The sequence below is a fragment of the Ursus maritimus genome, unplaced genomic scaffold (assembly GCF_017311325.1).
Source record: "Ursus maritimus isolate PB19 unplaced genomic scaffold, ASM1731132v1 scaffold_6, whole genome shotgun sequence".
Lineage (NCBI taxonomy): Eukaryota > Metazoa > Chordata > Mammalia > Carnivora > Ursidae > Ursus > Ursus maritimus.
In genome coordinates, this window is record NW_024426774.1 from 48695440 (window position 1) to 48721132 (window position 25693).

At 37.3% G+C, this 25693-nt stretch overlaps 1 protein-coding gene across 2 annotated transcripts in view; it reads left to right on the forward strand.

The window, feature by feature from the left end:
- The window catches only part of EXOC6B (exocyst complex component 6B), a 571132-nt gene that overhangs the window by 95238 nt on the left and 450201 nt on the right, over window positions 1–25693 (forward strand). For both annotated transcript variants that reach the window (XM_008699988.1, XM_008699990.2), the window contains exon 6: window positions 5655–5859. In XM_008699988.1, the coding sequence (XP_008698210.1) occupies window positions 5655–5859 (205 nt within the window). The remainder of the gene's footprint in view (window positions 1–5654; window positions 5860–25693) is intronic.

The following is a 25693-nucleotide window of genomic DNA, read 5'->3' on the forward strand; positions in this document are numbered from 1 at the left end:
CAGAGATAGAGACAGCCAGCAAGAGAGGGAACACAAGCAGGGGGAGTGGGAGAGGAAGAAGCAGGCTCATAGCGGAGGAGCCTGATGTGGGGCTTGATCCCATAACACCGGGATCACTCCCTGAGCCGAAGGCAGACGCTTAACTGCTGTGCCACCCAGGCGCCCCGAGAGAGAGAATCTTAAGCAGGCTCCATTCCGGGTGTGGAGCCTGACACAGGGCTCAATCTTACAACCCTGAGATCATGACCTGAGCTGAAATCAAGAGTCGGATGCTTAACCGGCTGAGCCACCCAGGCACCTCAAGCCCCATTTTTAATCTTTGCTAGCTGCACCTTCATTCCAGGGGTAGTTCAGAGTAGTATTCATCTACTCTGAATAATTCAGGAATCCCCAGGGACTTTTCACCAAGGTTTTTCTGCATTGTCTGAGCTCCTTGAAGTGTTTATCATATATCTTCCTGTGTCTGTCTGTCTGTCTCTCCCTCCTCTCTTTCCCTTCCCACCCTCATTCCCTCCCTTCTTTTTGCCTGTCCTTGTAGAATTTCACTTTTTCTATGCCTGGCCTAGTACTCAGCAAAGACTTAAGTAGATTCTGTGTAGGTTCTGCAGTTCTTTTTTCTGCATTGCTCCTTTCCCCCTCTTTTTGTTTGGAATTCTGCTGTACAGCCTCAAGTTGTGTCAGTTTCCCTGAGCTTCGGTCTCTGACTCTAGCTCCACTAAGCTGCTGGGCTATGTTTGGGTTTTCTCTGATGATGCCCATGATCTAGAAATCACATTCAGGTAGATAATCTGGATAATTATTAAACTTAAACTCATCTTTTTTGTTTCCCTTTTTTCAGAGACCACTGAATGTCCACTATCCAAATCAGTTTTTTTTTTTTTTTAAAGATTTTATTTATTTATTTGACAGACAGCTAGCGAGAGAGGGAACACAAGCAGGGGGAGTGGGAGAGGAAGAAGCAGGCTCCCAGCGGAAGAGCCTGATGTGGGGCTCGATCCCATAACGCTGGGATCACGCCCTGAGCCCAAGGCAGACGCTTAACGACTGCGCCACCCAGGCACCCCTCCAAATCAGTTTTTATATATTTTAGCCAATATTCTGCTTTTTAAGATTGGGAGTTCATGTCTGTTTCTTGTTACTCCTTCATGGCTGGAAGCTTAGTTGTTTTTTTTTTTAAAGCTATAAATACTGATACTATTACTAGGTTCTGTGCTCCTTAAGGAAAGATATCTGACCATCTTTCTACCTGTAGCACATAGAAAGGATTAAATATTTGTTAGTGGTGCTCTTTGATTAGGAAAGGCACTAATATTTCCTGTGATGAAAGCTTTAATTTCATATTCTTATCGTACTTTGAATTAATAAACATTTCTCATGGGTAGTTGTGATCTGCTTTAAAAGATCACTTACTAGAATTTTAAAAATCATTATTGTGAGAGAGTTCTATACCATGGCAAGAAAGGGCCACAGTTTAATTGGACTAGAATTAACATTCCCTTCTCACAACAGCATTCAACTATGTCTAAGTTATTCTGACCTTAGTTACCCAATTTATGGGATTACTTACATGTCTCTTCCTTCCTTCTTCTTTATAGTCCCTGCTTTTGTCTCATTGACTTTTCTTCTGTTCACGTTTCTGTTAGGGAGTGTAATGATGGGGAGACCGGAGAGCTAGCACACATGCAAATGAAACTTAAGAATTTGGCTTTTGATTCAGTTTTAATAATGTTTAGAGTCTGTCAAAAATAATGTCAAAATCTGGTTTTAGATTCCCTGGCTGCTGGAAATAGAAATTTTTCTTTTCATGTCTGCTATACAGGTGTCTAGCTGGCTATCATTCTTTAACCTGTCACTGATATTAAAATACACTAGAAATTTGAATAATCTTACTGGTCTGTCAGAACATGAATATGCTGGGGAAAGGACAATGGGGAAATAAGGTGACATTCTTTGTTGCCAGGAATCACTGGGTTTTGTACTAATTAGCCTTGAAAAATGTGGAGTTATTTGACAGACCAGATGTTTTCAGCATGCAGCCATGTGTCTCGTCAGTGCATGTGCCTTGTGTCCGCAGGCAGCATTGTTCGATTTTTCTCATTCTATAAACAATGTTCCAAAATATAACAAAACCCCAAAGTGTGTTTATCTTTTTGGCTTAATTTCTGGCTTTCTGTCCATTCTAAGGTTTCTCTCTAGAGGAATTACATTTTATTGCACATAGCTCTTCATACCTAATTGTAGTATAAACACCATTCTGTTTACACTAAACCATGTGAATTGTACTGTTTTTGAGTCTGTAAAATTGTAATAAAAGCAACCAATTCACATTAACTATATTTGTACTTTTATTTCTAAATGTAGGGGAAATAAATCTTTCTCCCTTCCATTTATTTGGACTAAGATTTTGATTTTTGAAACATATGAGGTAAAGACATTAAAAAAAATAAGTAAAACCAATCTCTAGTCTTTCATGTTTGTGGTACTAAGTACATTGGAGCGAGAAGAGCTTAAGTGTCTACTGTGAAATTCATTCTTAAAATCAGAATAGAGCTATCAGTTTTTTATTTATAAGATTGGAACTGAGTTTTTCCGGTACTAAATATATCATGGGAAGTATGGAAATTAGGAAACTAAAAGCTAAAAACATAAGGAAAATTATCACCCATAATGTTAATATCCAAAGGAAAAAAAATCGTGGTTAACATTTTTGTATATATTTTTCTAGTCATTTTCTGTGTACTTATGTTTGTGTGTATGCATGTATTTAGTGATATATAGCTCATACATGCACCTATAATCATTATTTATACATGTATGCATATTTATAGTTTTAAAAAATGTTATGATTATACTTGTAAGTTTTATCTTTTTCAATAGCTTTTACTCAACAATATTGTAAACATTTTGCTGTCTTTTACTACATGGATGTATCATGATGTATTTAGCCAATTCTTTGTTATCAGACACCTAAGTTAGTTTTTTATTGACTAATATAAATACCTACAATTCAAGAGGCTTATATACTTTTGTAAATCTAATATTTCTTTTTGGAAATGCAGATGGTTAGAATGCTTGTTTTGGTAAAATTCTTGAGTGAAAACTTGTATCATTAATACAAATTTGTTTACCAGCAGGCAGTGAATTCTTATTTCTTGAAACCCATGATAATATTACCCATTATCTTTTAAGAAATCTTTGGGAGTTTGAGTGACAAAATCATGTTTTTGATTTGCATTTTTTCACATATCTGTTCAACTCTTCCTCCCCATATATTGGCCTTTTTTATGTTCTTTTGTGACTTTTCTTTGTTCATTGTTTTTTTAAAAAAAAACATAAGTTTATATGTTGTAAATAATCTTTACCAAGTTTTTGTTTCTTCTTTATTCTTATTATATTTTTTAATGTATAACTTATTTTGTTTTTACTTTGTCAACCTTATCAATTTTAGTTTTATGCATTCTCTTATGCTTACGGAAGCTTTCCCTATCAAATAAATATTGTCCCCTTTACTATTGCATTACCAGCAATATTTACTTTCGCATAACCAGCAATATTTCTTTTCTTAAAATCTATTATATCTGATATTAATGTAGCCACTCCAACATTTTTATGGTTACTTTTTGCATGGTATATCTTAATCCATCTTTTACTTTTACCTATTTGTATCTTTGAATCTAAAGTGTGTTTCTTGTCGAAGACATGTAATTGGGTCATGCTTTTTAAATCCTGTCTGACATTGTACCTTTTGATTGGAGTGTTTATTAGTCCACTTACATTTAATGTAATAATTAATATGGTTGGATTTTACTCTTTTTTTCTGTTTTTCATGTCTTTTTTTTATCCTTTACTCTCTTTTTTGTATTAAATATATTGTAGTGTACTGTTTTAATTCCTTGGTTGATTTTTTTAAAGACATATTTTGAGTTATTTTCTTAGAGGCTGCTCTATGGATTATAATCTGTATCTTAATGTATCAGTCTGCTTTAGGTCAATGCTGATGTAGTTTTGGTAGAATATATAGTAGTGGTTTTGCTTCAACTTAGCTCCATTTCTTTCTTCCTTTTTTGTGCAATTTTGTCATATATCTATATATTTTATAAACCCAGCAATACAGTATTATAATCATTTCTTTTTTTTTTTTTTTAAGATTTTATTTATTTATTTGACAGAGACAGCCAGTGAGAGAGGGAACACAAGCAGGGGGAGTGGGAGAGGAAGAAGCAGGCTCCCAGGGAAGCAGGGAGCCTGATGTGGGGCTCGATCCCAGGACCCTGGGATCACGCCCTGGGCTGAAGGCAGATGCTTAACGACTGAGCCACCCAGGCGCCCCTATAATCATTTCTATTGAAGTGTTTCTTTTAGTGAAATTAAAAGAAGAGAAAGAAATATTTAGTCTTTTATATTTCACACATATTTACTATTTCTTATGCTCTTTATTTCTTTCTGTGGATTCAACTTAGTTTCTGTTGTCATTTCCTTTCTGGCTTCCTTTAGGATTTTTGTTTAAGGCAGATCGGGTAGCAAGGAATTCTCGGTCCTTGTTTATCAGGAAATGTATTTATTTCATTTTCATTTTTAAAGGATAGTCATCAGCTAAAGATTGGTCCAAGGTTTGTGCTCAATCAAACTTGAGCTAGAAGGGTTTCCACCCTTTGTCAGTGAATTTGTGTGTGAGCTATGGAACACATTAAAAATTCAGGCAGTTTTCAAAACAGCCTAAGCTTTTAACTCTTTGCCAGGGCGTCTACTATGTGTGTGCCTGCTGCCTCCTAGTCAGCCAGGGATGTGTGGAGTGCTTAGGCCTTCACGGGTGTCTTACTGCACGCGTACACAGACTCAGTCAGCTAGGGATGTGCAAAGAGCTATTGGGCCCTTCTGTGGGTCTCTTATTTCCATACTTCCCTGTTAAATTTCTGGTTAGTCTTCTAATTTACCCTTTGACCCAACCCAGACTAACTTCAGGCCAGGAGAGCTGGAGTATTTCCCTGTTTATTTGTTTGTCCTCCCTCCCTCCCTCCCTCCCTCCCTCCTTTTCTTTTTTTCTTTTTTCTTTTCTTTCTCTCTCTCTCCTATAAAATGAAGGTGTGGTTCTTTAAGATTTCTTTGAACTGTAAAAATTCTATGGTTTTATTGGAGGTAGCCCCAGGCAAGAACACCACAGAGTTCCATTGTTCAGCAGTTTTCATGAATAAACACTTTTCAGTTTGTTCTCCTTTGGTCTATTTCCAGAGCCCTGAAATGGTTGTTTAGTTTATATTTGTTTTTTGGGTAGAAGATTTGCTGAGCTCTTCCCTGTGCCATACTTGGAAGTTTAGACTTAGGTATTTTATTTTATAGGCTGATTGTTTTGGCATTGATATGATCATTCTGTATTTTCTTTTATTTTTTTGTATAATGAATAAAATTGCAGGATTTTAAAAGTTTTCTCTATTCTTGGAATAAAATCTTTTTCAGTTGTAATTTATTAAGCCTTTTAATGCATATATTAATTTTGAATTTGACATTTTTTCATTGATGTTTTTATTGAAACTTAATACTGGATTTGGCTTAATGTGCGATGAAAACTAATTCGGCTAGAAATTTTACCTGAGGAATACATCTGTGTCCCTAAAGAAGACTGAGTTGAACTAAAGGTGATACAATTCCTTTTACAGGCATTATCCTGCACTGAAAACTCTGGAACATCTAGAGCATACCTATCTGCCTCAAGTAAGCCACTATCGATTCTGCAAGGTGATGGTGGACAACATCCCCAAGCTTCGAGAAGAGATTAAGGATGTTTCTATGTCTGATCTCAAAGACTTTCTGGAGAGTATCCGCAAACATTCAGACAAAATTGGAGAGACTGCCATGAAGCAAGTAGGTCTTGGGTTTATGATAGGCTGGCCAATGACTTCGCTAGTGTTCTGTTAAACATGGGTTTCTCTCTGCTAAGTGTCTTAATTGTTTCATGTCATCTTAGGGAAGTCCTTCCTCTTCATGGGAACACATGATTAAAAGATGTGTTTTATTTTTTTAACAGAGCAATGAATTATTTACTAGTATATTGCCTTGCTCTGTGGATGTTCAGTAAATATGGATCGCTTGTGATGGTTATATAGGGACTTTAAAGAGGGTTTTCTGGTTTTTGAATATTTTCCTTGACTTTGGATATGATTTGAAGCCCAAGATTTTAAAAGGTCTCTTTCTAGGTAATGAGCTAACTTGTGCTGTAGGTGCCTTTGGTTGACTACTTATTATGTAAGCAAGCTATCATGTTATTTATAAATATTTCTGTAATTGTTATTTCTGGTATCATTGGGTATCAATGAAGAAAGGCCTTTTGGGAAATAATGTGAATTGTGATCATAGAAAGGGATTTATTTACAGTTTATAAGTTAACAAATGTGTTAGAAATTTTTAGGTTTTTTTTTTTCTTCTAATATATTCATCTCTAAGTAAATGAAAGCCACCAAGGAATGTCTCGATTTCTTTCTCGTCATTTTGAATAAAAGAGCACTAATGATTTGCAGTGCTGCTTGCTCTTGAAATTTAAATCACATTGATTTTATTAAAATATCTCAGGATATCTTATGATGTAACCTACAACAACAAATAGAAGACTTGGTTGTTTATGGAAAGTGTTGTTTGGTTCTACAAACAACTATGTTCTTGAAGAAGTCATTTGTAGTTCTTATCATTCTGGGAAGAAGGAGGGAACACATCATATTTTTGGTCTCAGCAAGTCTTGGTAATTTTTCAAATGTCTGATTCTGCAAAAGAAATTTGCCTGTTGGAAATTCCTTTCCTAAAGCAATGCAGATATTCTTTTCTCCTCTCTTTTAAATTTTGTCAGCGTTTATGATGGAGAACGTTTAAAACTAGTTGATGATAAACCTGATGGAAATAATCATATCAGGTCATTTTTTAGTGGTAAAGAAACAAAATTAATCAGTGAAAATGTATGTTTGTATTACTGGGTATATATTTTGAGTACAGGAGTGAAGGTATTCTGCAAGACAAGTATCTATTGTGTTTGACAAGTTTTTTCTAAACTTTCAAAAATAGGAGAGTATAGTACAGAGTCTCTGTGGAAGCATTCTTTTTTAAAGTTGCCTTTTTTTTTAGGCCTCTGCTTGAGAAATTAACTTCAGTTCCTTTTTGGTGAAAAAGAGGATTCCATGGAAATACTGTTATTTCACTTAATGTGGATTATCTGATTTTACCTCTTAATTGTCTAAAGAAATTCAGGCCCAGGGCCGGGAAGTGACTCGCTCAAGTTCAGACAGCTTGTAAAGGTCAGATCCTGTAGTAGAATTCAGGTTAGATTAAGGTGAATTTGCCTACTGTGGCACTCAGTCTGTGGAAACTACTAGCTATTTGGTATATATGTGTCATAAAAGAACTGAAGAAAACCGTTGTGGATTCAGGCCTTTTAATTAACTGATAACCCTTCCTTCCTCCTATAAAATTTCATAGCAAGTATAGCTCATATTGCATGTATTGTTATCCTGTGCTGTGTTAGTTGAGATCTTTGAATAAAAATATCTTAACGCATTTTAAGATCTGTAGTACCTAAAAAGTCAAGAAAATGGGAGGGAGAGAAATTACCATATACTTTGTACATTGTAGTTCTTCAATAAGTATCTGTTTGAATTCATGGTTGTTGGAAAAGAGGGAAAGGATATGATTTATTTTTCGCTTATGTCAAGCCCCAAATGGTGTTTCTGATTTGTGATGGTTTTCTTCACATTGGTCATTTAGGGAAGCTTTCCATTGTGTGGCTCTGCCATTTTCATGTGGTTTTGAAGGATGCTGCAGGAGGAGAAAGGTCAGGGAGTAGTGCATGTGGGAGAGCTTTTAAGGACTAGTCATGAATGCAACATATTATCACTTCTACTCACACTTCATTGGCCAGAACCTAATTAGTTGGCTCTACTGACCTGCAAGGGAGGCCGAGAAAATAAAATGTCACTCTGTCATTAAGAGGAGAAGGACTCAGGTTTGGTGAATAGTAGCTAGTCTCTGGCACAGTCTACCCTTTGGCCATCAAATATCTCTTCACTTTTCCTCTTGTCCCTAGAACACACTTGCTCCTTCCCAAGGAAGGTAACCCAATATCCCATCTAGTTACTACATCCATTTCAAAGTCTGGTATCTTCCAGGGATGCTTAAAACTCTCCATCAGATCCAGAGGAGCCTCCAGATCCAGATGGGCTGCTGACCAGGAAAGAAGATAAGTTATCTACACCTGTGTTCCCTCCCACCTCCAATGAAGAAGCTAGAATAAAATAACTGTAACAAAAACTTGCATTTAGAAAAGGGAATAGTGGGAGACGCACCGTATTTCCTGCTTCATAAACAAATCATGTAACCCTTTTGGGCCATCACTGGAGAATCCTTTTGCCTTAGTAAGTGGGTCTTTCTTGCTTAGATGTGAACTCTCTGAGAGGAACTCCTTTGCCTATAGTTCTCCCGGGCTCCTGGTCGCGCTCTGTTTTTTCTTTCTCCATATTTTCTTTTTCAGAAAGAAGTGGGTGCTGGGGAATATACCTTCCTTAGATCTCTCTCTCTCACTCTCTCTTTGTCTCTCATTTTCTTTCTCTCTTTAGGGTTCTAGATATCTACACTTATATCTATATCTATACACATACACTCCCCCTACACATATATATTTGTAGGTGTGTATCTTTGACTGCTTGCTTTCTGCTTCTGCAAGTTTAGGGACCCAAGGGTTGTTTTATATCTCTGAACAGCCACAGGTTTATTTAGTCGAGCTTTGTGGTTTGGGGACATTATAGTTACCTCAGAACTTAGGAGGCCTCTGATCTGTTTCTTTCCCATAGGTTCTGTGTGGACACCAGACCCAGTGTTCTCTTCTAGCTATAATTTTGAGGAATAGGTTTTTTTTTTTTTTTTTCCTTCCCCCCAGTTTGTGAAGGTAGGCCTTGCCTCATGCCTTTCTTACTTTAATGGCCCTACTTTGAGGCTGTATGAAATAATGGGTAAGAGGACCACATCTGAATCTGATCTTTGCTTCAGGATTGAGTCACTTTATTCAACCAGAAGTATTCTTTGGAATTTATTGCTCAAACCTTTACCATTCTTTTACCGTTGGGATTCTATATGCGTTCAGCTTTCTAACCCTCTGAGGCCTGAGTGTCTGGACTTCTTCTATTTCCTATAATTTCATTTAGCAAGCCAGCACCTTTTTTTTTGTGCCTATCTCTTTTCTGTAACACCTTGCTAGAAACAGAAAGGAAATGCCGATAATATGCTATAACTCCGACTCTCCATTCAGCTACAGAGCTACAGGCCCCATAGGCATGTGGTGTGCCTTTTCATTTATTACAGGTTCCGGTTTTGCCACAGTATTACAGGGCTCTCCAGACTTTCAACTTGTTAAATATATGTTCTTGCTGCCTATTGCCTGACCTCTTAACCAATGCCGTTTATTTTAGTTTTTTTTGTTAAGGTAAAACTGGTATTCTTCCAATACCAGTTTCTGTTTTCCTTAAATAATGCTGCTTGTTATAAGAGCTAAGCTCTAGAATCTCACCATGGAAGTTTCTTTTTTTGCTCATTGGAAGTCCAAAATGGATCTTCCTGGTAGGGTAGCTCTTCTTCAAGTGACCATCAAGGGATCCAGGACTCTTCTGACTTACGGCTCTATCACTTCTACATGTGGCTTCCAACATTGTATCAGTAGGAAAAAGAGTAAATAAGGCCCTGGGGATTTTTATGGACCAAGCTTGTAAGTGATCCATATCACTGCTGCCAACAAATTGGCCATATCTTATACACTGCAAGTGAGGCTTGGATAGATGGTCTATCTGTGTGACCAGGAGGAGCAAGAAGTAGGTCTGGTGAATAGCTAGCTAGCCTCTGCTACAACCTACTATTATATAGCCTTGAAAAAAAATATCTTCCATTCTCTTGCCTTTTTCTTCACAATACGTATCTTCCATGTCTCTTGCCTTTTTTCCCCCACAATTTCATCTCTTTGACATTCTCTGTCCCCCATACGTTTGCCTTCTGATTTACTGATTCAGTTTTTGGTATTGTCAATGCTGCTATTCAGAACTTTATCATCATTATTATTTTTGGTTTAGCAACCACAGGTTTGGCTTTAGAAATTTGTTCTTATCCTTTTAAAAAAATATCCTAAGTTGTTTTCTTAAGAACTATATGAGAAAATAGTTTTGAAGTCTTACTTAATACGATAATTGGTCTGCTCTTCTAGAAATTAGGTAGGTGATTGTGCTTTCTCATGGTGGACGTCTTCTACTCACCCTTTCCTGAGTTGCTACATTGATCTCTGTGTGGACTTTGTCCTTGGTACTGTGAAATGATGGAAGAAGTTGGTAGATTGGTTTCTTTTGAGGTTCTAGCAGCCAAAACAAACTACCAAAAGGGCTTTACCCCGATCAAACTTTAATGAGCAAATAGGCTCCAAACTTTTATCTGTTGTTAAAATCTCATACTGTTGTCTCATCACATCAAAAGATATGTTGCAAAAAGTACTATTTGAGGATGATCTGAAAGATATGTAGTTTATCCATTCCTCTGTATTCAGAGTGATAGATTGTCTCTGGATAAAGCTTTATCAGTAGGAGGCTCTTTGCTTTGATCGCTTGTGGTAGACAATTCTAAGATGACCCCCAGGTGCATACATCCTGTAAAATCCCCCTCCTTGAGTGTGTGGGCCTGATCTAATCAGGTAGACTCTTTTAAAAGAGAGAATGGAGGTCAGGTATAGAAGAAGTTAGAGAGATTTAAAGCTGCAACAGATGGTCTGCTGTTGGTGTTGAAAAAATAAACTACCGTGTTTTGGAGAGGGACACGTGGCATGGACCTGTAGGCCACTAGAGGTGCTGAGAGCTATTGCTAACTGACAGCTGGCAAGGAAATGGGAACCAGAATCCTACAACCACATGAAAATGAATTCTGCCTATAATATAAATGAATTTAGAAGAGGAGCCTGAGTTCCAGATGAGACCACAGCTCTGACTGACACCATGATTTCAGCTGGGTGAGATCCTGAGCAGAAGACCCAGGAAAAAGTGCTGAACTCCTAAACTGTGGAAACTGAGGTAGTTACTGTGTGTGGTTTTAACCCACTAAGTTTATAGGACTTTGTTACAGCAATAGAAAATTAATATGCTCTGTTATTTTAATCTTTTGTTGTTGTTTAAAGATTTATTTATTTATTTGAGAGAGAGCGAGAGAGCACCAGCAGTAGTGGCAGTGGGAGAGGAGAGAGAATCCCAAGCAGACTCCACGCTGGGTGCAGAACCCAATGCAGAGCTTGATCCCACAATCCTGAGACCATGACCCAAGCCAAAACCAAGAGTGGGAAGCTCAACTGACTCTGCCACCCAGGCACCCCCACCTTTTAAAAAGATTAATTAATTAATTTATTTATTTGAGAGAGAGTGTGTGCTCGAGTGAGCATAGTTTGGTGTTGAGTAGAATTTTACTAAACTGTACATTTTTATTTTGCCTTTGGAGCTAAGAAACAATGGTATAGTATAGTCTAGTTTAAAGTGGTGTCTAGCTAGAAGTCTCTTGAGTTTTTCATCTGTCTTCCAATATACCTACGAAGCTGCAGAAAAATAAGAAAATGTGTAAGTATGAAAACTAGGAGAGAAGTTCAACCATTTAGTAGAATCTGAGGAGGAATTTTAAAATTGTCCATTCTGCTGTTTATTACCTTGTTGAATTTTAAGTTAAGCAGTCTTGTTTTTATTTTCAAAAAATATTTCATATTCTCATATCTATCTATCTATCTATCTATCTATCTATCTATCTATCTATCTAAACATGGTATTGAATTGACAGCATTTAGTGGACCCGTGGGTTCTGCCATGGGAAATAGAATCGTCTGCAAAGTAGGTAGAAAACCCCTGCCTTTTATCCTGTCTTATTTTTTATGTTGGTCTTCTTCCTGTATGCTTCCAAAATACTGTGCATATATTTTAGAATTATCATTTTGGCTTGAAGTGATTTTATAAAAAATGTCTAAAGAAATTCTTTGTTAATTGTCTGCTGTTTTCTAGTTTTCCTGTTGACATTGATTTCTGTAATTCACTTGTTATGGAATTGATTTGTGCAGGCGGGAAGTTCTGTATTTCTTATTTTGATTAGTTTGCCTTAGGCCTTGTGAGGCTAAATAACATTTGTAATATAAACATTCTTGGCTAGGTTGATTTCTATGTGAGGCTGTTTAACAAAGGGAAGGATTTATTTACTTTCAAAATTCTAACTTGGCTTTGCTAAATTATATGGGTTATATAACTGTTGCTTAGAAAAGGAACTGGTTGTCTGTAAAGGAGATGGAAGGCTCCTAGGCAGTCTTCCTTTAGTAACTGGTTTTAAAGAAACTGACCCTTGGATGAGATTAGTTGTCTCCAGGGTTCTTTCAAGACTTGACTTTCTTTGGTTAAGCCTTGACTAGAGCAAAATGTGCTCTTTTATTTATTGTGTAGAACATCTTTTGACTTAGATCTGGCACAGTACTACCAACTGAGTTAACACAGGCCGTGTGATGACTGCCAAGTAAAAGCAGGATTGCTGTTGAAACCTCTTTTGTGCTGGATGCTATGTAATACTCCAATGGATTATGGCTTTGGGGGTCAGAGAAGCTGGTGTTCAGTGGGTCTGGTATTCTTGGGTTTACTTTATATTCTCTTTTCTTCTTGATTTCAGTATTTATATATTTGTACTACTCTTTACTCCTTCGTCTTTGAAGATGGGGATGGCCTGGGGGTGGGGTGGGGGAATGCGAGAGCTGTTTTTATAGGGATTCTTGAAATAAGCAGCAATCAGAATAGCTTGCAATCAATAGCAATCAGAATATGGTAGAAGGTCCGATAGTAGGGATTTAGTTTACTATTAAGTCATATGGTAGTTAACAGACTAGATTTTGGAGTCTGGGTTAGACTCCTAGATTTGCCGTTTGTTAGCTTTATGACAATGAACAAGTTACCAAGCATCCCACTCAGTCTTCACACATCTATAAAGTAGGAATTTTTAATCTTCTTTTCAAAGATGTGAAAACATTTAGGGAAATCATGTACTTAGTTCAGTCCCAGGCACATAATAAATGCTTTTAAAAAAGTTTTTTTTCTCCTTGCCTTAAAAAAGTTATTTGTTATATGTACTTCTAAAATATTTTGAACCTGATTTCAATTAAAAATCACATATATAGAAGACTATTAAGTATAAAAGATCAATATCTTTTTACTGGTATTGAGTTGGGATGGGAGAAGAAAGATTATTTCTTAAATCTGATTTGAAGACAGTATTGCAGTTTGGTTTTAAGCTTTCTCTTTTCAGGGTAATAAGGAAACTATGGTGTATGTATATGTGTGCATATATAATAAACAAAATATTTATTTGCTTTGACTAAGCAAAGCATACCAGCTTATTAGGAGAAGTTTTCCTTTTATTAAACTTAAGAGAAAATTATTATATGGATTCTCAATACAGTTTATAGTTTTATGTTGTGCTCATCCTAAAATAGAACATTGCTTAGAAAATCTAGAGGAAGAGTTATTATGATACTTACACCATCTCTTACAAATATATATAAATATACGTGTGTGTATATATATGTATTTCAGTTATTTTATGATTAAATTCTTTTGAGAATATTCCTTTTACTGAATCTTGGCTTGTGAACTATAATACAATATAGTATAAGAATAAACTAACAAGTAGAACAGAAAACAAAGCATAGAAATAGACCAAATATATAAATGAATTTAATAAGTGACAAAGATGGTGTCATGCAAGAAGCATAAATACACACAAATTAGCATCACACTGTATAGGTGTAATTAAGTTTTTCTTCAGTAAGTCTTATGGGCAGAAAGGTCCACAGAGTGCGTGGGAACATCACTGTATTGCCCTTCTCTGGAGGGATGTGATGGGTTCAGCTTTGCTGTACAAACAGGAGGATGTGCCTCCAGAGAGGGACGCCACTTTCAGATCATTTGTTGGGAAGCTGGGAGGAAGCAGAAGACAGTCAATATGTAGTAGGTGGATCCTTGCTTGTTCAAGAAATGTCTTGGGTAAGGGTAATTGTCGTATCAATGCCACTTATATCAGCTAAAGAGACCTTGTATTCTTCAGATGAGCTAAGCCAGTTTTCCTGAACCAGCTTGTTGCTGAGCTATGAGAATGGTGAATGTAGAGAACCACTAGAGCCCTCCGTGGTGACATCTTATAGCAGGGGGGACTCTGTTAATGAGATTGCTGCTTTACTTATCTGTCTTCCCAACCAGTCTGTGGTCTGTGTAAGGACAGAGGTATGGTTTTATTTTTATAGCTCCAGTGCCTTGTTAGCCTAGTACTTGGGGACAATAGATAGTTAATAAATAGTTATTAAATTAATTAATGACTATTGTGTTATTTAATTAAACTCAGTGTACCTACACCTTAACATTTTTCAGAAAAAGACATCTTTCAAACAAATGTTTCAAGGTATATGCTCTTAGGCTCCAGTTACATTCTTAAGCATATGAAAATGTTTAAAATTGCTTTTTGAATAGATTTTGACCCTTTCTGAAAGTACTGTGGAGGTACCAAGAGGTTATTGAATTGACTTGTTACAAATGTTGAATTCAACATATACATTTATATTTTCTACCTCTTCAGACTTGTAAAAATAATAGCTAGGAGCGCCTTGGTGGCTCAGTCGGTTAAGTGTCTGCCTTTGGCTCAGGTCATGATCTCAGGGTCCTGGGATCAAGCCCTGCGTCAGGCTCCCTGCTCAGTGGGGAGTCTGCTTCTCCCTCTGCTTCTCCTCCCTGCTCATGTTCTCTCTCTCTCTTGCTCGCACTCTCTCTCTCTCAATAAATAGAAATCTTAAAACAAAAGCAGTTAGACAACCTGATTCCTTCCCCAGCTTTTCCCTCCCATTAACTCTGCCCTATCCCAGCTCTAGCAGAAGACCAGAGGACAGTAGACATGAGTTGAGGAAAGGGTTACCAAACTGAAAGCAGTGAAATTTTGTGTACTCAGTATTGAGATTCATCTTGCATTTCACAGCCATCTTTGATTTGGTTCCCAGGACTCTAATAGGCAGGTTATATCCTTCAGGTGTGAGATTGGAAGGTACTGTGAATAATAGGATTAGTCCAAGAGAACTGTCCTAAAGGTATGTCCACTGGGTAGTCCCCAGTCAAATGGACAGGTCAGATCACTTTGAAGTGCACAGTTGACTGGACTGATGTGAATGCACAGAGCTTTCAATCAGCTTTTTAGTTTTCCGATTTGAGATATGGGCAGATCACTAAGGATCAGCAGACATTTGAGAAAATCCTCTGACATTACAGTTAGAGGTCAGAACAAACACATATAAAGAAGCAGCTTGGAAAGGATAGAGACTGTGCAAGAAGAAGAAAACTAAAAGGCAAAACAAAGCAATAATGTTAGAAAGGTAAGAGAAAAAATGGTATGTAAAAGCAAGATCAGAAAGCTACACAAAAGAGAAATTCAGAGAGCAAAAAGAATGTTTAAGCATTAAAAATATGATAGTAGAAACCTTAAAGGAGGATTTGGAAAATAAAGTGGAGAAGATCCCTCAGAGAGTAAAAAGAAAAAGAGATAGAACATGGGAAATAGAAAAGATAGAAAAATATTAGGAGGTCAGTCCAGGAGATCCAGCGTTTGAATGCTAGGTGTTCTAGAAAAAGAAAGCAGAGAAAATGAAGAAAAGGAATTCATAGAAATAATGGGGAAAATTTCCCAAAATTCTAAGACATGAACTTCCAGATTAAAAGATGCCTAATACAAGGGATGAAAATAGTCTTACATCCAGTTATGTTGTGAGATTTCAGAAGCCAGAGGACAAATAGAAAATCCTAAATGCCTCTAGAGATAGAAAAACAGGATTCAGTGTGAAAATGATTTTAGATTAAAGCAATACTGGAAGGTAGACTGAAATGGAGCAGTGTCTTTAAAGTTCTAAGGGAAAATGTTACCTATTCATGTTTCCCTGTCTAGCTACACAATACAAGCCAGTATACGGGTGGGATAAAGATGTTTTCAGTAACGAAAGTCTTCAAAAATTTGCTTCCCATGACCCCCCGCCAAGATATGAGATATTAAGGACATAGATAACCCAAGAGAGAAGAGGAGCAAATAGAGTTTCTAAGATGATGATTAAAAGGAAGGTGGTTGGTTGACAGTGGGGTGACAGATAGGAAGTACAGCCAGTACAGTCTGGAGCATTTTAGAAAGTTTAAAAGGTATCCTGAGGTGAGAGTAATAGTATTTGTATTACTGTACATACGTATTTGTACATATTGAGAGGATGTATTTGTACCTATTGAGATGGAATGTATTTGTATGTATTGAGAGGAAATTGAGATAGCTGGGGAGAATTTGGGAACAAAGTAATGCTAAGTACATAAAAAACTTAAGTAAACTTAAATATAGGAAAACTTAACTCCAGAAAACAAGTTATGTGAAACAGGAAAAGTGATCATAGTATCTTATAGGGCTTGGCTGTGAATTGTACTTATGCAGTTATAATAAATGCTGAAAGTTAATTTATCTAATGAATCCATTGATTTGTCTCTGTTTTGGAGGGGTGGGTGAATGGACACTGCATGCAGATGTGTGGTGCTCGTGTGTTATGCATGGGAAAGAGACCTAACTAAATCCTCATCTTCCAGGGTGGAACACATCACTAGATAATGCTTAAATCTAACACACACAGGAAAAGGCAGAAGAGACCCAGGGGTCCACTGACAGATGAATGGATAAACAAAATGTGATACATACATATAGTGGAATGTTGTTCAGCCTTAAAAGGGAAAGAAACTGACACCTGCTAGAAGAAACTGAACCCTGAAGACATGCTGCTAAGTGAACTAAGCCAGACACAAAAGGACTCTGATTCCGAGTATATGAGGTCCCTGAAGTAGTCAAATTTATAAAGACAGAAAGTAGAACGATGGTTTCCAGGGGCTGGGCTAGAGGGTATGATGAATTAATGTACAGAGTTTCAGTTGGGGAAGATGATGAAGTTGTGAAGATGGATGGTGGTGATGGTTATACAGCGTGAATGTACCTAATGTCATAGGACTGTACACTTAAAACTGGTTAACATGGAAAATTTTATGTCACATATATTTAACTGCAATTTAAAAAACCTGAAAAAAATAGGCAGTAACGCACATAAGCATGCTAGATAGAGATAAAGAGGGTAAACTTCGAAAGAATGGATGCCTCTGGGGAGCAGGATTTAGGGGGAAGGAGGAGAGGTGGAGGAAATCTAATAGAATGATTTGACTATGTACAACTTAATTATGCATAACTTTGCATGTATAACTTAGATAAAATATATTGAATGGAAAAGAAAAAAGTCATCAGATTTGGAATACATATATATTAGACATTGGTGGACTGGATATGAGGTAGGAAAAATTCCAACTCTCAGTACAAAGGAAGAGTGCCCCTTATTTAAGGGACTACTTATATTTATCTTTATTAATATTCTTGATTTTCTTTTCTGCTTCATGTGGGGTAGTTGAGGAGTCTCCATTTTTCAGATTCATAGCTGTAATAAGATGGGATTGTAATTATGTGTTAGATTTGAGTTAAATTAACGTCCATTCAGTTCTCTGTTGTATTATGTGCCTTATTAAAGAAGAGAATAAATTAAATTTAATATAATATGTAACATTATATATATCATGATATATATATAATATTATATATATGTTTATAAATATAAAAATCTTGAGGGTGATAAAGGTTGAAAATTTGTGATAATCAGAATGATTTCTTTCCCTTGCCTTGAATTCTTACAATAAATATTTACCCCTGTTCAGAAGAGAATATGAGTTCTTCAGCACCCTCTTTTGGTTGCAAACTAAATGTCACACTACTGCCCCTGCCACTACTGCAGACCCACATGCTCATGTCTATCATCCATGCGCGTGTGTTCTGATGAGTGAGTGAGTGGTCCCTGCATAGTTTCAGGAGAGGAGAAGGAAAGAGGGAAGTAGAACAGGGAAGGAAAATAGTGCTGATAGGCCAGGCTTCCTATAATTGGCTTGGCCTCAGAATCTTGTGGGAAAGAGCCAGTGGCCTCATTATTACTTCACTGGGAAACTAAACTTTCTGTTGAATTTAAAATAAAGGAACATGACCCATACTATGAAGTTTTTCTTGGGTGGTTTGTACAATAACTGAACTTCGTTCCATTATAGCACTCCTGGGATTTCCTGCTACCCCAAGTATCGTGAATAAATGTACCACGCTATTGTGGAAATGAGGTTCAGTTCACGGAACTCACTTTTGACTTGAACTTGAGAGCAGTACTTTAGATCTGAGTTATGAAGTAGAAATAAATTCATCTTATTAACAAATAAGATGTTATCTGGTTATGTTTTTATTATGTAATTTAACCTCTGAAATATACAAGGGTATGAAAGAGGTTATTTAAAATGATGCCTTAAATATGATATATAAATATACAGCCTAAGTGCTGTTAAACATTATTATACTGGGGCCTAAGAACAACTACCTTATTATCAGATAAAGTTTAGATGTGGTCAGGGATAGCCTCTGTTTACCTTTCTAAAAGATAAATGGAAGCAAGATGTATTTTTCATCTCATCATTGGAATGAACTAGTAAAGCTTATGTTTAAAGGTAGTGATCTCTCATTACAGGTCTGAATGAGCTAGTATATGAGCTAGTATTTGTGTGTTGTATCTGTGTATAAAGTTACCATCTTACTTTGCTTGTATATGGCTTTTTTTTCAAGTCAGATGTAACTGCATGGTTGAAATATAGAATAAATATTTAAAAGCAGAGATTTACTTCCCTTTTACTTTCTACCTCTTTACATGGTTAGGTGCCCCCTGCTTTTTTCCCCTCCCTGCCCTTTCTTTTTCCTCTCTCTGAGTTCTAGAAATCCTGCTTCTAAGACCTGAGGATTCAGCTTCTTCCTGAGCAGGCTTAAGCTGACCACCTCAACTGAGAATCTTTTATTTTTAAAAATCAACCATGGTATAAGATTTAAAACCATAATAGAGGGACGCCTGGGTGGCTCAGTTGGTGAAGCGTCTGCCTTTGGCTCAGGTCATGATCTCAGGGTCCTGGGATTAAGCCCCACATTAGGCTCCCTGCTCAGTGCGGATTCTTCTTCTCCCTCTCCCTCTGCTGTGCTCTCTCTCCCTCTCTCTCTCTCTCCAATAAATAAATAAAATCTTTAAAAAAAGTCTTTCTTGTAGAAAAACTTCTGTAGTATCTCCGTATTAAAGATATAGGTTTGGAGTCAGAAAAGCTGGGTTAAAAACCTAGATCTATCACTTCTAACGTGACTGATCAAAACACTTAACCTAAGCCTTAGTGTGCTCTTTTATTAGTAAGGTTCAAATATGATGATGTATCTAAAGTACTTAGTACTGTGCCCCACACAGCAGGTACTTAATAAATATGGCATGTGGGGATGTGTGTGTTTTGAGAGCCAAGTAATTTTACAGGTAATTGAAGTCTTCATTGGGGTACCTCGGGTACCGATAGCCTGATACCAGTGGGGTCTCCACCTCTCCATCTCCTTAGTAAATGTTTGCAACCACATTTTTCATGAGTGTTTTTAAACAAACTGATCTGGGAAAGCATGAGCCGCTACTTCTGGAGGGGGAAGATTGTTTTTTAACCTTAAAGAGTTTTCCTTATTAGTTTTAGGCTTCAGTGTTAATAAACGCAGGGTTTTATTTGTCTCTGTTTTTTACTATAGTTGTAGAGATTGCTTTAATGTCAGTGAGAAACCAAACCCTGCATGTGTTTAATAAGCGATTCAGGCTCTAGAAATTAGTGAGACTTACATGGATCTTTATTTTGTTGTTGGAAATTTAATTTGGGGCTCTTAGCCTTTCTATAATCTCCTCAAATAACTTTACTCTGCATCTGGTGATTATATTTCTCAGTTACTAGATTGACCTGTATGCTGAGCTCAAAGCATTTTCTTATCTCCTTCCGTGCTGATACTTTTTGGTATGAACATGTCAGTTTACTGTTGTGCTTTACTATCTTTTCAACATCCCTAGACCCCTGCCACGTGTGCGGAGTGTAGTGGAGCCAAGACTGAGGTTTGGATCTAGAGCCTTCCCTAAATCCCTGTGGTGTGTCCTTTGACCTGGGTGATAGCTCTTACTAGCCCTGGAGAAATCCAGTTGAGAATTCCTGGGATTGTTGTATTCTCAGCAAGTGCTTTATTCTTGTTCTCTGCCAGATGTTTTCTTTACTGAGCACAAAAACTCCATCAAAATAATGCTCAGGGAACTGATATGTGAGGGGAAAAAAAGAGGCGAAAAGGGAAATATTCAAACATTTAGGCGGGCTAGAGAAACGGACCTAAGGATGTTCTAGAATACGAGGAATCTAGCTTAGTTGTGTACTCTTACATCCTTCTAGATTTCCCTAAAACTTCAGGTGATGCCAAAGTAGTTACAAAAATTTTTGAATTTACATACAATAATTTTTTTCTTTGGTGTACATGAGTTTTTAAAACATGCATAGATAGATTCACATTACCACCACCAAAAACAGGATACAGAATATTTCTGTCACTTCTCCAAATTCCCTTGGGCTGCCCCTTTTAGTTAAACCTTCTGTCTACCCATAACCCCTGGCCATTGATCATGAAGTGTGTCAAAAATACAGGGTAGGAAGTACATCAAACAGGTAATGAGGACTACTGGAAACTTTCATTATTGCCCGGCTCCTCACTGATTGGAAATGTGGCATTTCACTTACTCCCTTTTGCTTAGGATTTCAACAGAGAATAAACCTCAAACCAAAACACAGCCAAGTTAAATTTCCTCAATGAAACAGTGACAGATGATCACCTAAGTTGTTTTTTCTAGGGCTATGCAGTTCTAAGCCTTAGTGGCTTTGTGACCTTTGAACCTGACTGCTGGGATGGATTCTTTGTCTTCATTAGAAGGTGAATAGGTACAGAACTACACCAAGGTGGCTAGGGAATGTAACACTTGGACTAGGAAGTATGAGAAGTGGTCAGATCATTAGAATTACATTTTTTACTCATAGACTCTTTGTTCTTTGTGAGACTATTGAACAAAACAACGAGCGAGAGTTTATACTGTGAGCTGAAAGTTTTCAGTTGGCTACATTTTATTTGTTTTGAAAGCTTGCAAAAAAAAAGTTGTTTTGTTGACAAACTCAGGCTACTTTACCTTCCTGACATACTTTTCTAATTGCACATCTATAGCAAATTTAGAACAGCTTTCAATTATTACTTGTGTGTGTATGTGGAGGAGAAAATTCTCTGCAGATTGGGGCATTTGTCTTGGGGGGGGAAGAAAAGGCTTTGTCAGGTTATGGTGCCTACTTGCACGTGTGTGTGTTTGCTTAAACTCAGAAGTCAGCCAACCATTGAGGCCTCCGAGTGTGGTTAGCGGTTAAAACAGAACAGTGATAATGGATGTTTATATAAATTTTTAACTATTTGGAAGTTTTTAAAAATTGAAAAAGTACTGTTTTAGAAATCAGAGTGGTTTTTCAGGGGAGATGATTTGCGCTCTGTATCAATGAGATGTTAATGAGATCGGGAGGGAAGCAGAAAATTTAAGAGTCTTTATTTTTGAAAACAGTCATGCAGTGCCAATGCTTAAGACGTGTTCGGTCCCTGTAGCACACCACTATGAGGAAAGTGGACTGTAAATCATAGGGGACCCACTTGCAGAATACTAGGTAATAAAAGGGATCTGGGGCAGGTGTTTGGTGGAGGGGGAAGCTGTAGCTAGGATAGAGTTCTGGAAGTAGAACTAAGATGATAGTCATTTACTGACATTTTTCAAGGGCTTGTGTCTGAATTGGTTTCATTTTTTTGTTCCCTAGGAATCTAGCTGACTGCTTTGTACACGCTAGACATTTGGCAAATTCTTGTTGTATTATACCTGCATAAACTTCCTTTTCCCTTGACAGAGCACTTTTGCAGTTAAGGACAGGGAATCTGCATGATAAAAGTTTTAATATCCTCCTGCTCTTTTTAGGCTATTAACTTTGTGTCAAAACCTATGACTGTTGTATTCAATGTTGATATCTCAGGATGCAATTTATCTTTGAAATCCTAGGTGAAATTTTTTTGCTTAGGTATAATTTTATCTGGACTCTCTTCCAGTGAGTTTTTTTCCCTTCTATATAGCAGTGAATATTTTTTTTAATTGTAAAATATACATAACATAAAATTTGCCTTTTCCATCATTTTTAAATGTGCAGTTTTGTGGTGTTAATAAGTACATTCACATTGTTGTGTGACCATCACCACCATCCATTTCCAGTTCGTCTTCCAAAAATGAAACCCTGTAGCCAGTGAATTTTAGGCTTGCAATTTGTGCTCTGTACTAATTGAACAAATACCGTCTTTTGTATGTATGTTGAGGAACTCATGGTTGTTTTATAGGGAGGAAAAAGAGGCAAAGAACAAAACTGGAATTCACACAATAGCTTTTTAAGTAGGTTGTAATTCTTAAATTTTATAGATGGATTTTTCTGTTCTTCAATTTGGTTAGAAAATTTGTTCAGAAGTAACAACTGGGAGTGTCCCTTACTGGCTTAGAGTCTTTCCAGTCTGTATGTGTGTGTTTCTGTGGTCTTTGTATCTAATAAGATACATAGAAATGTATCTACTTAGGTTTGTGTTTAGTGCCCATACTGGCTGGCTTGAACCGTGGTGGTCTTAATCTACTTTTGAGAGCTATTCTGTCCTTGAATATGGTACTTTTATCCTGGTGTCAGAGAATTTATGGATAAGGAAGGGAATACCTTCTTCTTCTTCTTCTTCTTTTTTTTCCCCAATACTATAGTCTTTTTTTTTTCATATTTAGGCTGAAGTCTGTTATTAATTTGTACCTTTCCTTTATTTCTAAATAAACCATATGAGAAGACAAGCAAATGCCAAACAATAGTACAGCCTACTTCCCAATGGAATGACTTCAGCTCATCTTAGTCAGCTAAACATATGGCTGTCCCTGCTGCCCTGATGAAGAGGTTATGGCCTCACTGGGCATGTGTTCTATTTGCCTTTTTTGGTAGCTCTTCAAGTGGAGTTGGTCTTTTAACATTGGAGAAGAGAATATCTATAGTGGTAGTTCATAAACATTTTAGCGACATAAACCTTTTGAGAATCTAATGAAAGTCATGAATGCTTTCCTTCGAAAAATTATCATGTGAATGCAAATTTTTTAAATTTAAATTTTAAATCAAGGGATTTAAGCACTCTCTGAAATGTATCCAATTATATATATATCCCTTATGGGAGACGTCCGAATTATTAAGGGGCAGTATCAGTGTCAGATTCCGTAGTATATTCCGGGATGCTCCCTTTCTAGTTTAATTATGGTTTGTGAAGATTACATAGTAGAAAGGGTTGACTAGAAGAGTTGTAGCCATCTCAGAGTTTAATTTTATATCATTAGTGAAAATGGATGCCATCTTCTCCAGCACGTTGACAAATAGGTTCAGGGAGTTGGTAAACTTTTCTGAGTGGTCCAGTTTAGATAGTAGATAGCTGTCAGGGAATAAGTTTACCTATATTGTATTTGACTGTGTAAGTTAGGTAAGATTATGTTGTCAGACTTTGGTTTGGCTGTGACTTCTCATGTATTTTTGTCCCTTTTCCCCACCCCCCCTTATTCCTGTTGCGCGGGTAACACAGAAGAAATAGAGAAGGGCATGGGGCATGTGGGTGGCTCAGTCGGTTAAGCGTCTGCCTTTGGCTTGGGTCATGATCCCAGGGGCCTGGGATAGAACCCTGCATCTGCATCAGGCTCCCTGCTCAGTGGGGAGCCTTATTCTCTCTCTCCCTCTGCCACCCCCCCCCCCTTGTGCTCTCCTCTCTGTCAAATAAATAAATAAAATCTTAAAAAAAAAAAAAAGAAATAGAGAAGGGCAAAATAACAATGAAAAAATGTTCTAATTTTGACTTGAAATAGCTAGAGATAGCTTGAGTAAGCTTAAAATCGGTATTCATTTAAATATTCCATAAGACACAAAAAGGTGAAGACTTCATCTTTTTCTTCACAGAGTCAGTGCCCCTTTTTCTTTATGGGTGACCTTGCCTTTTAACCAATGTCACAGAGAAACTGAAGAGTCTTAGGCAGGAGCTCTCTTGGCTTTCAGCACTCTTGTTCCTCCACTCTCTGTGTCTCTACTGTTCTTTATTGCTTCAGCTCCACTCTCAGAAAAGAGGCTGTTCCTCCCGTCGAAGCCTATTTCTTCCACTCCTGTTCAGTCTCATTTCTTTGTTCTGCCAGTTATTCCCTCTTACTTCTCCTGTCTTTTTTTCAACCTTTCCCTTTCAGTGACTCTTTCCACTTTGCACTTGACATGCTCAGGTCTCCCGTTCATTGGCGTATCACTGCAGACCCTCTTCCCATCACCACACCGCCCAGTGCTTCTCTTCCACATTTCCTGCATCATTGAATGATATCACTGTTCATCCGAGATAGAAATCTGCCATGCTAAGAAAATTGGTAGCTGTGTAGTAATCTAAATGTAGCGAGTAGTATAGCAAATAAAAGGTTGTAGAATGGGGAGGAGTATATATAATATTATAAAGTAAAAATGCATTGTACTAGTAAAAGCAAAATATTAGAACTATGGAGATTCCTACTTCTGGGATGGTTTGGAACTCATAATGCCTGGAAATAGAGGTGGACTAGATCGCTGATGAGGCTCTTTCATCAGCTTTACTACGCAATTAGTGCATGGAAGCTCACTAGAAATTGTCAAAGGTTTTGACACTCTTACTTGAAAAGAAATTGAACCTTTATACCTCTATCTGTATATTTATATTTATAAAGTATGTGTGTACTACTTTCATTAACTCGGTGGTTCTAAACTTTTTGGATTGTGGATTGCCTTTAGTAAACAATTTCATATATATATCTCCTGCATATGTATATATTATTTATTTAAAATTATATACATATGTACTACTCTCATTAGTTACTATCTTAGAGCAGGAGATGTATTTAGAGAGAGATCCATTTTTTTAAAAAGATTTTTATTTATTTATTTGACAGAGATAGAGACAGCCAGTGAGAGAGGGAACACAAGCAGGGGGAGTGGGAGAGGAAGAAGCAGGCTCATAACGGAGGAGCCTGATGTGGGGCTCGATCCCATAACGCCGGGATCACGCCCTGAGCCGAAGGCAGACGCTTAACCGCTGTGCCACCCAGGCACCCCGAGAGAGATCCATTGTTAATAGTGCGTTTGTATCTTCTTTTTAAATAGTCTTCTAGATAATTCTAATTTTGGAGGGGTTACTTTCTGTCAGATGTGCTTCGATCATCCTTATATTTACTATGCAATGTATTTGACACGGGGCTCGTACCAGGAATGTCAGTTTTCCATTGCAGTTTAACAAACCACCCAAAACTTAATGGCTTAAAATAACACTGTTATTATTTCTTATGTTTCTTATGTATCAGCACCTGAGGCTAGGCAGAGCTAGAGAGTTTGTTGGCCTCACCTGGAATCACGCATGTGGCTGGCTGGCAGTTGGTGGCAGCCATTATCCTGGTTCTCTGCATGGACTCTCATCCCCTAGTAGGCTGAACTGGCTTCCTCATAGCACCATGGTCTTATGGTTCAGACAGAAAGAGCTGATGCGGCTAGGCCTCTTAGTACCTAGACTCCAGAGTTGACCATGTTTGTCACAT